Here is a 15,275-nt window from a genome sequence, read left to right as displayed (position 1 = left end):
TGCAAACACATCTAAAATGTGTCATCTGGCTCCAGTTTCCTGAGGACACTGGGGAACGGAGCGGGGGGGAGAGAAGGAGACGGAGGAGAAGGCGCAAAAGGCAGAGGGGGAAAGGAGATGTAGTGAGTTGTACCACGGGGTGACAGCCGGGTGCCTGCACTGGTGGGTGGTGGAGCGGAGCTGGCAGGAACGAGGGACAGACAGACGGCGCTGACTGGGGAATCACACACCCTTGGAAGAGCCGTCTGCAGGAGGAGGAGGCGGGATGCACCCAGCGCACCCCGCGATGGGCAGAGCCCCCAGCTCCCGCCTGCACCGGGACGGCTCCTGCGCCCTGGGCCCAGGAAAAGCCAGAGGGGCTGTGAGTTAGAATCATAGAATGATTTCGGTTGGAAGAGACCCTCAGGATGACCGAGCCCAACCATAACTCACCCAACTCCAGCACTAACCCACGTCCCTGAGAACCTAAACGCCTTTTAAACCCCTCCAGGGATGGTGACTCCAGCACTGCCCTGGGCAGCCTGTTCAATGCCCAACAGCCCTTTGGGGAAGAAATTGTTGCCCAGATCCAACCTCAACCTCCCCTGGCGCAACTTGAGGCCGTTTCCTCTTGTTTTATCACTTGGGAGCACAGACCAACCCCCTCCATGCTCCAAGCTCCTTTCGGGCAGTTCAGAGATCAGAAGGTCTCCCCTCAGCTCCTGTTCTCCAGCTGAACCCTCCAGGTCCCTCAGCCGCTCCATCACACTTGTGCTCCAGCCCCTCACCAGCTCCATCACCTCCTCTGCACTCTCTCCAGTATTTCAATGTCCTTCTGATGATAAGGAACCCAAAACTGAGCACAGGATTGAAGTATTTTGGGGCACAGACACGCACAAGGGTCCTGGGCAGAGGACTCAGCCGTTCCATGGGTGCAGCACGGGGTGGCTGCCACCCAGCCCAGCACACGGGGCGGCGGGCGTCCCCATCTGCGCCTCGGCATTGTCCCCACGAGCTCCTGCCCCCGGCCCAGCCCCGGCAGGGTTAACCGCCCCGGAGTCCCACTGTGGAGGAATGTGATGTCAGGGCTGGATTAGCCCGTGCAGCCGAGATCCCAGCCGATAGACCAGCAGCGCTGAGCTGTGTGTGGCACAATCCATCAACCCGCCCAGCACGGCCCCCAGCATGGGGGGCCTGGGGGAGGGCTCTGTGCGTGCATGCGTGGGAGCATCTGTGCTTCTCTAAGCGCGGATCCACACGTTTGGCCATATGCGTTTGCGTGTGCGGAGGGGGATTTGTGTTTATGTATGTCTTTTGGGGGGGTGCTTGTTTGTATGGACTCACAGATGTATGTTTGCGTGCATGTGTGCTTGTGTGTGTCTACATACGTGCGGACTGTATGCGTGTGCACATTAGTAGCTAAGGGGGAACCACTACATGTTTGCAGGCCCCGTCACCCCAAACCATGATTGACTGAGGGTGCAAGGGGGGGGGCAGAGCAGAGAGTGGGGTTCAGCAGTGCAACAGGAGGGAGAGTGGGGCAAAACACCCCAAAATGCCACCACTGCATCTCCTTTCCCCCGCTCCAGCCATGGGGTGGGCAAACCCTGAGCCGCCTCCGCTCGCCTAGTGACCCCAGGTCAGCCACATGCCCAATTGGTTTAACCCTACGGGGCCTTAGGAAAAACATTGATCTGGCTTAAGATCTGCCTTCCCACACTGCGGCAACGGCTCAGCCAGAGCTGCGAGCGGGGCAGAGTAGGAACGCGGCACCGAGCGGCAGCACATCGGCACAAGTATTAGACGAGGTTCTTAGGGACATGGTTTGGTGCTAGAGTTGGGTTAGGTTATGCTTGGACTCAATCTTGAGGGTCTCTTCCAACTGAAATGATTCTATGGTTCTCAGTAGCAGGAGAAGAGAGCAGACGCCGGCGCCAGCCCCGGATCGAGGGGACACATCCCAGCTGCCTCCCCAGGCAGCTCCTCCCCTGCTCTGTGTCCTGCTTGCTGTACAGCCCCCCCGGGCACAAGAAAACACCAAGGACGGTGGGGCAAGAGTGTGGGCAAGAGATTTCCCCTGGAAGAAGCCCCGTTCTCCCTGTCCTGGACCAGCCCGCGCTGGGGACCCCACGGTGTCCTCAGCTCTGCCCCCAGCAGAACCGACGTGCAGACCCCCCGCCCGGCTGCCCCGCTGCACATCTGACCCCACGGTTAGGCCAGGCCTTTAGGGCGAGCCCAAGCTCCTCTGCATGGGGCAGCTAATCTGCCCAGGACTGCAGCTGCCACAAAGCACATTGCTTCAGGTTCAGGGGGTCTGAAAGGGGATGATTCAGGGTCGTGATCTCACGCTGGTCTGGGCTGCCAAGCTCGTTCCAAGGTGGTCCCTCGCCTGCATAAGATGAGGCAAAGAACCAGCTCGGGGGGGATTTTACAGATGTGTGGAGGGAAAGGGGCAGACACAACCATGCCAGGACAGATTCAGAACATCCTCAGCTCGCTTCTCCCTCTTTCCTTTCTCCAGCCCTGGCTGCCACCTTCAGAAAACATCACACATCCCTATTCCCCATCCCACGCCAAAACTCTCAGCCCTTCACATCAGTGAGGACCAGAGGACCCTCCCCAGCCTGCTCACCCCTCCAGCAGCACAGCCCTATGTGCTGCGCCTCAGCAGGGGGCAAAACAACCCAGCCCCTCGCTCCCACATGCATCCACACCCACTCCTGACCATGCACTGACATGCCTCTAGACACGCCAACACACGCTAACACACGTGTGCTGTGGGAAGAGGGGAAGGCAGGCCAGCTCGGGCTGGATCCCAGGACACAGCCCGTGGAAGGGGCTGCAGGGTGGGAGCTCACAGCTCCGCGCTCCTTGTGCTTGTAAAACAGGGACCGCCAACCACAAGCGGAGCCGCTCAGGAAGCCGTGGCGAGCTGGGCAGGAGTGCTGGTGCTTGATAGGTGGTCCCAGGGCAGGCAGGCGATTGTCACGGGCTTGCGCGTTGTTTGCTTTGGCCCCCAGCGTGCGCCACCCGCACGAATCGCTCGCGTAAAGGCACCACCTGGCCCCTGCCTTCGTAGGGCTGGGGTCTCGGTGAAGGCGACGGTTTGGGGTGAGGGTAACGAGGGGTGCACGCATGGCGGCAGCTGCTGGAAGGAATTCTGCTCTCCCCTTCCTTCTCAGCGCTGGGGAAACAGCAAAATTGAACGTGTGGGACCCACAAAGGCTCAGATTTGAGTTGTGACCGCGGGAGCCCCTGCCTACGGTGTCACCCCAACTCAGTGTGCTAAATGGAGGGACACTAAGAGAGCAGGGCAGGACACGAGGCAGCGGAGTGCAGGGTGGTCTGTCCTCTCTCTAGGAGACACTCGTCTTTCCTGAAGTATCTGCCGCCGGTGAGGTGGATCAATGGCACAGACACCTGCTTTCCTGGTCCTTGACTGTTCTGTCCACACATACAGCAACCACACCACCTTGAGCCACGTTGAGCCACCATAGGGGACACCAACCAGGGGACACCAACCAGGGCTTCACTCCCTCTAGATCGGGGACAAGAGCCTGATAATGGGCTTAAACCACATCTGGAAACGCCCCCCCCCCCATCCCCATCCCAACCTCATACCCAGATGCAGAAGAGCTGAAACCCGACTCTGTGTTTTTGCTGCTTGTTCCCACTCCGAGACAGCTATTTTATCAGCTGTTCACCTTGTTATTCTGCAGCTCCTGAAGGGTTTTGATGTGCCATAAGCACTGGGCTGGCTACACTTGCTGTGTTTTGGCAGAAGAATCCCCTCGGTCTCACCAAGGACCCACCCAAGGCACCTTTTCTATTTATCGCATCACTGGGATTGCGAAACACCAGGAGGAGATATCAAGAGAAACTGAGGCACGCAGACAGACTCCAGCACCACAGATGCGAGATACCAGCTGGGCAGATAATTGTGCACGCGTGCATACGGGTATGTACATAGGCACACAGGCAAACAGGCCTCTCTGTATACGTGTCCCTAGGTGTGCACACACACTCGTGCTCCTGGGGACACGCTGGGTGTAGAATCATAGAATGATTTCAGTCAGAAGAGACCCTCAGGATCATCGAGTGCAACCATAACTCACCCAACTCCAGCACTAAACCATGTCCTAAGAACCTCGTCTAAACGCCTTTTAAACCCCTCCAGGGATGGTGACTCCAGCACTGCCCTGGGCAGCCTGTTCAATGCCCAACAGCCCTTTGGGGAAGAAATTGTTGCCCAGATCCAACCTCAACCTCCCCTGGTGCAACTTGAGGCCGTTTCCTCTTGTTTTATCACTTGGGAGCACAGACCAACCCCCTCCATGCTCCAAGCTCCAGTTCAGAGATCAGAAGGTCTCCCCTCAGCTCCTGTTCTCCAGCTGAACCCCCCAGGTCCCTCAGCCGCTCCATCACACTTGTGCTCCAGCCCCTCACCAGCTCCATCACCTTGTCTGCACTCTCTCCAGTATTTCAATGTCCTTCTGATGATGAGGGGCCCAAAACTGAGCACAGGATTCAAGGTTTGGCCTCCCCAGTGCCCAGAACAGCAGCACAATCACTCCTCTAGTCCTGCTGGCCACACTATTCCTGATACAAGCCAGGATGCTGGTGGCTTTCTGGCCACCTGGGCGCTCTTATGCAACGGTGCAGGAAAACTGACAGCCACTCAGAACTGGCACAAGCGAGGACTCGAGGTGCTCCACAAGCAACGTGAAAAAGCAGCTCTGCTCCTCCCTTCAAAACCAGAGAGGTTTGATAAACTCATCCAGGCTCCCCTTCCCACAAACAGTTGGCCCAGATGACCTTTCAAGATCCTTCCAATGGCTGTTCTGTGATTCTAGGTTTCCCAAGCATGGGATGCTTCTGCAGCAGCCTCAGCTACAGCCTCCATGGGGAGGGAAGAAGCGCAGCCCCAGAGCCTGTGGGAGGAAAGATGGGAAGCCGAGGTGCACCAGGACCTGGGCATTTCACCGTGGGAGGCTCCTTGGGGTGCACAGAATGTCCCTGCACCTCACTCCTAACAGACACTTGCCCACACGGCCTCGCAGGTTGTCACGGAGCAGGGGGACCCATTGTCCCAGCACCAAACCTCAGAGCCCTGCCCAGAAGCAGCGGGTACCGTTGGTGGGGATCCAGCTGTGTGCTCCAGCTGTGGGATGTGCAGGATGGGCCGGGCAGCTCTGCGCCCTGCCAAAGAGTGCTCTGGATGGCCGGGAGCTCACACCAGTGGCGGAGGTGGCACTGCCCACCGTTCATGTGTGCCCGGGGACAGTCCTGCAGCTGCTGCGTCACTCGGGCCAGGGCAGTAACTTCCAGCCGTGGCTGCTCCCGCCCCAATATCCCTACCCGGGCAGCAGAAGAGCTGCACGCCCAGGAGCCTGGAGCCCCCCGCCCCAGCCCAGCCCTCCCCTCCTCGGGCTGCAAGGGGCTTCCCCGGGCGGGCAGCGCGGCGGCGCGGCCGGAGCAGCCCACCCAGCCGGCGGCGGGAGCGGGAGGGCGTGGGAGTGGGTGTGAGCGCGAGTGTACGTGCCGGGGAGCGCGGCGGGGCCGGGGCGCTCTGCCCGTCCCCCCGAGCGCACTCGCCCCGTCCGACCCAGGAGGGACCCGGCCGCGCCGCGCCGTCCGACCCCGTTCCCAGCCCGCGCTCCGCCGGGCCCCCCAGGCTGGGAGCCTCGGTCCGGGTCCCGCCGGCGTCGACGGGACGCGAGACGGGCCCGGCGGAGGGTCTGGCGCCATCCCGGCCCCTCCGGAGAGCGGGGGCCCGCGGGCGCCCCGAGCCCCTGCCCGCGGTGCCGGCGGCTCCTACCTCCGAACGGCTCCGAGCGGCCCCGGCAGAGGCGGCGGGTCCCGCGGCTCCGCGCTCCCGTTCACCCCAGCTGCAGCTGCGGCTCGTTCTGGGGGAGAAGAAGCACATCCAGGGGGACCCCGGCGGTCGGGGCGGGACGGCGCGGCGCTCCCCGCACTTCCCGGCCCGCCTCGGGGAACCAGAGAAAAGTTGCCGGAGCCCCCGCGGGGGGCGGCGCGTCCCGGCAGAAGCGGCGGAGCCGCGGGGCGGCGGGTCCCGCTCCGCCAACTCGGGCGGCGGCGGCGCCGAGCGCGCTCGGGACGGAGACCCCGGCCGGGAGCGCCGCCGGCTCCGGCCACTCCGAAAACCCGGGCTGGATCCTGCACACGCGCGCGCGCGGGACACGCGGGCCCGCGCACACCACGCGCAGGTCCCGCGCGCGGCCTGGCCCGCGCGCTCTCAGCGCACACGCGGGAACCCGCGTCCACGCGCGGGGCTGCGCACACGCGCGCCTGAACAAGGACTCGCGTGCCCTCGTGTGCGCTTGTGCGCCGTTTGCACGCTCAGGCACATGCACGGAGGTGGGAACACACACAATCATCCAGCACAGAGCGGTGAAGATGCTGGAGGGAGTGGAGCATCTCCCGGGTGAGGAAAGGCTGAGGGAGCTGGGGCTCTGGAGCTGGACAAGAGGACACTGAGGGGGAACTCATTCCTGGGGATCAAGATGGAAAGGGGCAGTGTCAGGAGGATGGAGCCAGGCTCTGCTGGTGACAACCAGTGACAGGACAAGGGGCAATGGGTGCAAACTGGAACACAGGAGGTTCCACTTATATCTGAGCAGAAACTTGTTGGTGGTGAGGGTGGCAGAGCCTGGCCCAGGCTGCCCAGGGGGGTTGTGGAGTCTCCTTCTGTGCAGACATTCCAACCCGCCTGGTTCCTGTGTAACCTCATCTGGGTGTTCCTGCTCCATGGGGGGATTGCACTGGATGAGCTTTCCAGGTCCCTTCCAACCCCTGACACTCTGGGATTCTGTAATCAGCTCCTTGTGCCCAACTTGGCTCCACTGAGGCAACCTGGGGACCAGGGTCCCAGCACCTCCCACCCCCCAAGTGGGGAGAAACCAAAGGTCCCTGTGCAAGTGTCCTGGGGAAGCTGAGAGTGGACAGACGAGGGACAGCTCGGGCTGATACCTCCCAGCAGGGCAGCGAGGACTCAGCACCTCGTGTAGCCCGGACACCACTGGGGATGCAGACAGAGGCTGCGCCAGAGCCGAGGGGGTCACTGAGCTGACACCACCCTCCCCATCCACCACCCAGCAGGAGTGTGCGCGGACCCCTGTGCTGGGATGAAGGGACGTGGTGACTTCGACGAGCGTTTCTGCCCAGGATCCTGCCAGTGTGCGTGGGATGACACGAGAGGGGACACGGGGGGGACACGAGAGGGGACACGGTGGGGACACGGCTGAGCGCGGGGCAGCGCCCCCTGGTGGCGCCGGATGGAGCCGCCTCGCCGCCGGCACCGCGGGTGCTCGGACCTTTTCACAGAATCCCAAAGTGTCAGGGGTTGGAGGGACCTGGAAAGCTCATCCAGTGCAATCTCCCCATGGAGCAGGAACATCCAGATGAGGTTACACAGGAACCAGGCGGGTTGGAATGTCTGCACAGAAGGAGACTCCACAACCCCCTGGGCAGCCTGGGCCAGGCTCTGCCACCCTCACCACCAACAAGTTTCTGCTCAGATTTAAGTGGAACCTCCTGTGTTCCAGTTTGCACCCATTGCCCCTTGTCCTGTCCCTGGTTGTCACCAGAAGAGCCTGGCTCCATCCTCCTGACACTGCCCCTTTCCATATTGATCCCCAGCAATGAGTCCCCCCTCAGTGTCCTCTTGTCCAGCTCCAGAGCCCCAGCTCCCTCAGCCTTTCCTCACACGGGAGATGCTCCACTCCCTCCAGCATCTTGGTGGCTGCGCTGGACTCTCTCCAGCAGTTCCCTGTCCTGCTGGAACTGAGGGGCCACAGCTGGACATAAGATTCCAGGTGTGGTCTCCCCAGGGCAGAGCAGAGGGGCAGGAGAACCTCTCTGACCTACTGACCACCCCCTTCTAATCCACCCCAGGTCCCATTGGCTTCCTGGCCACAAGGGCCCAGTGCTGGCTCATGGTCACCCTGCTGTCCCCAGGACCCCCAGCTCCCTTTTCCCTACGCTGCTCTCTAATAGCTCATTCCCCAATTTATACTGGATTTTCATGGGGACATGGGCATTTTCACCATGTCCGGGTGCTCATGTCCTCCAGCTCCCTCCCGCTCCCCGGTTCGGTGCTGCCTGTGCAAGCCTCGAAGGTGGTGGGCGCCATGCCATACACCCAGCCTGACCTCGGAGCCTCTTAGCAGGATTATCCCCGCTCTGGGCACTCTACTTTCCTTGGCATTAGCCTGTCCTCCCAGTGCCCCTGTGTGTCATCACGCACCGCAGGTGTCCAGTACCCCGTGGGAGCAGCTTTACACCATGACCCATGAGATACTCTCACCACTGACTGCATTGGACCCTCAGAGCAGAGGGAGAACACGGAGATCATAGTATGGCAGAGATTTCAGGTGCCACCTCAGCTCCCAGCCACAGCCCGCAAAAGGCTGCTCCCCGCCTCAGTTTCCCCCCAGGGTCCTAGCCTAAGACCCCAACACAGCGAGGGAAGAGAAGGGGTGGTCCTGCTCCCCAGTGTGTCCCCAGCACGCAGTGGGGTTGGCAATGCCTGCACAGTCCTGCCTTCCTCCAGCACAAAGGGAGAACCCCCAGCCATGTCCTGGGGTGCAGCCCATCGAGTCCCACAGCATCACCCCCAAGGCAGGGCCAAGGTGGTGGGTGCAGCTGAGCGGGGTTGCTTGCATGTCCGTTTTGTAATAGGCATAAGCAGCTCAACAGATTTATTCCTGAGCCGAGTGTGACCCTGGCTAAGCTGCCAGGAAAGGCACCGGGCACCGCGCAGGGCCAGCGCTGCCGCCCGCTCCACCGCGGGCGCCTTGGGGACCAGCCCCAAGACCACTGTCCTGTTCCCAAGGGGCCACCTGCATGGCCAGATGGGCCCAGCTGTTTTGCCACCAGCATTGATCCCCACATCTAGAAACAACACTTGGGCAGCACCTCCACCACAGGGTCTCACCCGCCAGCCCCCCAACCCCACCGCGCCCCCCACCCCACTGTTAATCTTGGCCTCCTGTTTAGGAAAGTTAAAGCGGCTCAGAGCAGGGCCAGATGATCACACAGATTAAAGACTTAGTGGTACCACCACGGCCAGCTCAGCATCTCAACTCCGGGCTGGTGGGTCAGTGTGTCAGTGTGTCAGTGAGTCAGCACATCACGCACACGCGTGTGGACACCCCCCGCACGCACACGTGGAAACGCACATTCCCTGTTGGCCTTTGGAGATATTTTCGGGGCTGCGGGTGGCGGCCGTGCCCCCAACGCTGGGCTTGCCCACTGCGGCCAGCTGATGAAAGCTGCCCTTTGTCCGCTTGCAGGGTGGAGCGCAGGGCCAAGCTGGGAAACCAAGTGGGTTTGTCCCCAGATAAAACGGCCCCAAACTGAGCTTTGAGCGGACACTTGCGCAACGAGGACCCAGGCCAGGCATGCGGGATCCCAGAGGGGTAAGCAGGGGCATCGTCTCTCGCTCCATAAGCATCTCACGCCGAATTGTGCCCAAGCAGCTCGGGCATTGCCAGGCTCTGTGACCGGCTGCTATGAGGCTGAGACTAGGGTCACCAGGTGGCATTTAAGGGAAAACATGAGAAGAGTTTGGGGATGACATGATTCGGGTACAACCTTTGGTATTTGTAGTGAGGGCACAGGGTGTGGGATGCAGCTCATCATTTTCACTCACCCCCCCAAGGTCAGAGTCTCCAAATTTATGGTATTTCAAACTCCATTTGGGACTCATCCAGCATCTTCAGGTTGGGCCATGTCCCCTAGCAGCACCTGCCAGTAAACAGCTTATTTGATGCCACGTTACCCTCTCCAGCCCCAGGGAGGTGGGACCATTCCCACCAAACCATTTCCCCCACCCCATCCATTCATGCAGGTGACGCTAAGAAATAAAACACAGAGCCTGGATGTTGCATTTCCACCCATTTATTGGGGAAGCCGTACCAAAGTATTAAAATAAATTAAAAGCACAGGCTGTGCGGGTGCATTGCAAACGCGAGTATCAGGAAGGCAAAGGCAGAGTGGGATCTTCAGCAGAGAGGTGGGTGGGCAGGATGGAGCACCAGCGAGTCCCAGCAGCTGCAGAAACTTCTGCTGTGAAAGTGGTAATAGCTGCACAAATAGAGGTACAGAATAATCTGTATCTTTAGTAAAGGCAAAGTCTGAGTCGGACCTCCCTGCCAGGAGGTGCTGGGCTGGAAGAGGCTGGTGCGATGGAAGGGAGGAAAAGCACAAAACCCAGAGGAAGCGCACAGGACCCGGGCAGGAGGTGAAGCCATCCTTCACAGCTCTGTGCCCTCCGGCGTCTGGTCATCGTGGCTTCGGGGCTCCTGGCAAAGTCACCCCCTTCATCCTCATCTTCCAGGCTTGTTATCTGTACTTCATTCCACTTGTCCCCAGTGACAGACCCAGACTTGCTGCAGGAAGGTTTGCCGCAGAAGAGCAGGACTGCCCCTCGTCCTCCCGTTTCCCCCGCACAGGACGCAGACCCATCCCCGCACCCCACTCTGCTCTCAAGGAGCCGAGTCCCAGACTGTCACCACCCACTCTGAACGTGAACAATGCAGCCCCCTCGCCCCACACACACAGGGGAACACAACCACGGGAACGTGGGGTCGGCTGGGGACCAAAGGGATGCTGCAGTCCAGGGGTGCCCAGAGGCACCAACAACCCATAGCTCAGACTTGGGCGGTCTGGTGTGGCATTGGCGCTGTCCCATGTGTCCCCAGAGACCCCTGCTCCAGGTGCTCCCTGGAGACAACCCCTCCTCCCTCCCTCCCAACCTTTCCAAAGGGGTCCATTGCACCACAGGCTGACTCGAGCTCAAGGGAGCTCCCCAGATCTTCCCCCCCCATAGAGAGACAGTCCTGAAGAAGGGGGGTACCCAGCATGGCCCCCCCACCCCTAGCTACAGCCACAGGCATCAACAATCATGTCAGGGATGTCAGTCTTGACAATGTTGCTATTGCGATCAAAGTAGAGGACAGAGAGCGGCCGGCGTCGCGTGGGCACACAGCAAGAGTGCGCCGACGCCTGGATGTTGTTTGCTTTGACGAGGTTGAATACAGCTGTGTGGAAAGAAGAGGCCATCCCAGGGCTACCTGCCACATGGAGAGGGCACTGGCCCACGCAGTAGTTTATCTGGTAGCCCTCGGGCTTAATGATCCAGTCATTCCAACCGATGTCGCGGAAATCCACGTAGTAGTCCTTGCGGCAGCAGAGGTTGGAGTTCTGGCTGCAGCGGAGGCTGCGCTTGGCCACGCGGTGTCCTGGCTCCCACACCTTCGCCTCAGCCACCAGGAAGGGCTGGTGGGACTGGCTGGTGTTGACTATCGTCGTGATATCACCCCTGTCCCCGCGGCTTTCCAGTTCGAGCCGCAGGGTCCTGTGCTCTCCCCCAAAGAAACTCTGCAGCGCAGGCAAGAGGGGGAAGGCGCGCCAGCCGCTGCCCTTAGCGCTCAGTCGCCTCTCGCTCAGCAACGTGCGATTGCCCCTCACCAAAGCGCCTTCCCCACCGGCAAGGAAGACTCTCAGGGTGAGGCCGGCTACCAGGTCTCGGGGAACTCGGAGGTAGAGCCAAAGCTGAGCCCGCAGGATGTGAATGTCCTGGTCTTGAGCGCGGCTGAACTGGAACTGCAGCCCCAAGGCAGAGGGAGACGTGAGCTCTGAGGGGAGAAAGGGATGAGGTGAATGATGCAGGATCTACGGGAAGGGGAGGCTGCACCACCATCCCGCACATCACGGCCAGACTCTTCCAGCTGCTTCAGGAAGGGGACAGGCACTGCAGCACTCCAGGTGCAGGGTGCCAATTGGCCAATATGGGAGCAAAAGAGGGGCCATCGCTCCTTCTCCCACACGGAGCCTTCCTGCACCGGTAGCACTGGGAGGTCATCAGCGCACAGCAGGTACGTTAACTAATGGTTCAATCACAGCCTGCACAGCTCCAGGCACCCTCAGCCCCCTGCGAGGAGGCAGATGGCCAGGATGCCGACCCCAGTGGCGCTGAAGCAGCCTGAGGTGCAGGGGCTGCACATCCTTCTGGGTCCCCATGAGCCCAGGGCAGGGAGATGCTGGCCCAGCAGGGGCTTACCCAGGGTGTCCCATGGGCTGGCACCGGGTGCAGCCTGATTCACAGAACTACAGAATGTCAGGGGTTGGAAGGCACCTGGAAAGCTCATCCAGTGCAATCCCCCCATGGAGCAGGAACACCCAGATGAGGTTACACAGGAACCAGGCGGGTTGGAATGTCTGCAGAGAAGGAGACTCCACAATCCCCCTGGGCAGCCTGGGCCAGGCTCTGCCACCCTCACCATGAAGTTTCTTCTCATCTTTAAGTGGAACGTCTTGTGTTCCAGTTTGCACCCATTGCCTCTTGTCCTGTCACTGGTTGTCACCAAGAAGAGCCTGGCTCCATCCTCCTGACACTCACCCTTCCCGTATTGATAACCACGAATGAGATCACTCCAGCCCGTCGGGGGCTGTGTGGGCAAGCAGCGGGGTCACACACCGCTGCCCACGGGCCCTCGCACCCACCTGGCTCCGCGAAGCTGATGATCTCGTAGCCCCGCTCGTCGTCGCCGGGGCCCCGGCGGCTGTTGCCGGGCTGCAGCCGCCGCAGGGCGCGGGTCACGGCGGCGCGGGGCACGTTGTGTGCGAGCGTCGGCCGTTCGCGGAGCCGCAGCTTCTCCAGCAGCTGCCGCTTGGCCGCCTCCTCCAGCAGCCGCCGCTCCGCGCCCGCCGCACACGCCGGGCAGCGCGGCTCCGCCGCCGCGCACAGCGCCGGGCTCAGCATCGAGCTCAGCACCGCCGCCAGCAGCAGCCACGGCCCCGCGCCCCGCGCCGCCATCCGCGCCGACGGGACGGACCGGGCCGGCACCGGGAGTGGCGCGGCCGGGCCCGCCCGCTTTGGGCACCTGCGGCCGGGGGCGGGCCCGGGGCCCCCCCGCCATTGGCCGGCTCACCTGCCTGTCCCGTCCCGTCGGGCGGTGGCCGGGGCGGGGGATTACCGGGATTAGCCCCCCCGCGGCGGGGGCGGACGGCGCCCCGCTGTCTCGGGGCCACTGTCGCCCACCCTCACAGAACCACAGAACCCCAGAATGTCGGGGGTTGGAAGGGACCTGGAAAGCTCATCCAGTGCAATCCCCCCATGGAGCAGGAACACCCAGATGAGGTTACACAGGAACCAGGCGGGTTGGAATGTCTGCACAGAAGGAGACTCCACAACCCCCTGGGCAGCCTGGGCCAGGCTCTGACACCCTCACCCCAACAAGTTTCTTCTCATATTTAAATGGAACCTCCTGTGTTCCAGTTTGCACCCATTGCCCCTTGTCCTGTCCCTGGTTGTCACCAGCAGAGCCTGGCTCCATCCTCCTGACACTGCCCCTTTCCATCTTGATCCCCAGGAATGAGTCCCCCCTCAGTGTCCTCTTGTCCAGCTCCAGAGCCCCAGCTCCCTCAGCCTTTCCTCACACGGGAGATGCTCCACTCCCTCCAGCATCTTGGTGGCTGCGCTGGAGACTCTCAACAGATCCCTGTCCTTCTTGAGCTAAGGGGACCAGAACTGGACACAATATTCCATATGCACTCCAGGCGAGGCCGTCAGGTCCCCACAGGGGGGGTTCCCCCCCCAGCCAGTCACAACCCTCAAGTGGGGCTGAACACGAGTGGGAAGGGTCACACGAGGGGCTTCATTTGGGTGAGCACAAGCAGTGGTACATGCAGAGGTGTGTGCCCATGGGGCTCGCACACGCGTGTGCATGAGCTCTGCCGGCCCGCAGCTCACTCCAGTGACTGCCCAGGGTGCAGAGGGTCCTGGCCACACTGAGCTCCTCTGCCTGGTCCAAAACCAGTGGGAAAGGAGGGCTGGGGGAAATCCTGGCTGGGAGAGGAGCACCGGGCCTGGAGGAGCCTGCTGGATGGACCTATCCGCCCATGGAGCCCACAGACCTGCCTCCACCACCCATGCATTGCCCTCGGGCAGCCCCTCAGCCATCCTAACAGGGCCAGTGTCATTTACTGCTGACAGAGGACCCAGCGGGGATCAGACGCTGTTCCCAGGATGAGCCCTGTGGCTCTTTGGGGACTGTTCACATCTCTGGGCTTTCATCACTCCTACCGTTTGATGAGTTGGAGGCTCTGAGCCCACCCTTTGGACTGCTTGGTCCACCCTCATGCCAGGACCAACCTGGGCAGGGCCAGCAAAGGTTCATACCATGTCCCCTCCTCCCCACAAATTAAAATGGATGTTCTGAGGGCTCGTGAGGTGGCAGCCAGTGTCACATCAACCTGAAGATGTCCTTTGGATCCTTAGCCCAAATGCAGGGCACACAGGGTCCTGGAGAATGTTCCTGAAAGTGGTGCATTGGGGGAGCGGGAAAGCCCAGCGCTCTTGTGCCAGAGCCAGGAACCCACAGAGCGCGGTGGGAACCTGAAGCCCAGCCAGCCCTTGGGGTATGTCCTGTGCCCATCTTGCCATGCGGCGCTGACTCCAAGGTCTCGATCACACAGAGCCCCTGCCCGCGGCCAAGAGCAGAGGTGACGTGTAAACAGAGTGGGCTGTCTGGGAAAAAAGCAGCCACCGGAGATGATGCAACCAGAGTGCAAGGGACAAAGTTCTCAGCTGGCTGGGCTTGCTGGCAGCTCCCAGAATAGCCCAGGAATGTCAACAAGGAGGCAGGAGTGGGCACAGGCTGGCCTGGGGGCACAGCTCCCACGGGACCCAGGAGCCCTGCACAGGCAGCGCTGCCCGCACACCGAGCAGGCGGCACTTTCTTGCAGACACAGGTTCGTTGCGCACAATCACAGTGCACACGTGCTCCTTTGCACGGATGCTCAATGCTACTCACACATCTGCACACTCCCTTGCGAACAATCCCCCATTCCGCATATTTGGATACATGATCCATTCACAGACATACATGTGCACCACAAGCCCATTTTCCTGCCTTTCCCTCCCCCTCTACTCTGTCCTGGTGAGACCACACCTGGAATATTGTGTCCACATTTGGAATATTGTGTCCACACCTGGAATATTGTGTCCACACCTGGAATATTGTGTCCAGTTGTGGCCCCTCAGTTCCAGCAGGACAGGGAACTGCTGCAGAGAGTCCAGCGCAGCCACCAAGATGCTGGAGGGAGTGGAGCATCTCCCGTGTGAGGAAAGGCTGAGGGAGCTGGGGCTCTGGAGCTGGACAAGAGGACACTGAGGGGGGACTCATTCCTGGGGATCAAGATGGAAAGGGGCAGTGTCAGGAGGATGGAGCCAGGCTCTGCTGGTGACAACCAGTGACAGGACAAGGGGC

At 61.2% G+C, this 15,275-nt stretch overlaps 1 protein-coding gene across 1 annotated transcript; it reads right to left on the bottom strand.

Annotated features, from left to right (window-relative positions):
• Window positions 1–10,878: 10,878 nt before the first annotated feature.
• On the bottom strand, window positions 10,879–12,820 carry LOC308050403 (inhibin beta C chain-like; the record flags this gene model as incomplete). The annotated part of the gene is made up of 2 exons (XM_080360510.1): window positions 10,879–11,639; window positions 12,508–12,820. The coding sequence occupies 2 exons, from the start codon at window positions 12,818–12,820 to the stop codon at window positions 10,879–10,881; spliced, it is 1,074 nt and encodes a 357-aa protein (XP_080216636.1).
• Window positions 12,821–15,275: the final 2,455 nt, after the last annotated feature.

The sequence above is a fragment of the Nesoenas mayeri genome (genome assembly GCF_963082525.1).
Source record: "Nesoenas mayeri genome assembly, chromosome: 28".
Classification (NCBI taxonomy): domain Eukaryota; kingdom Metazoa; phylum Chordata; class Aves; order Columbiformes; family Columbidae; genus Nesoenas; species Nesoenas mayeri.
Note: the sequence above shows the minus strand (reverse complement) of the source record. Positions and strands in the feature narration are given on the sequence as shown.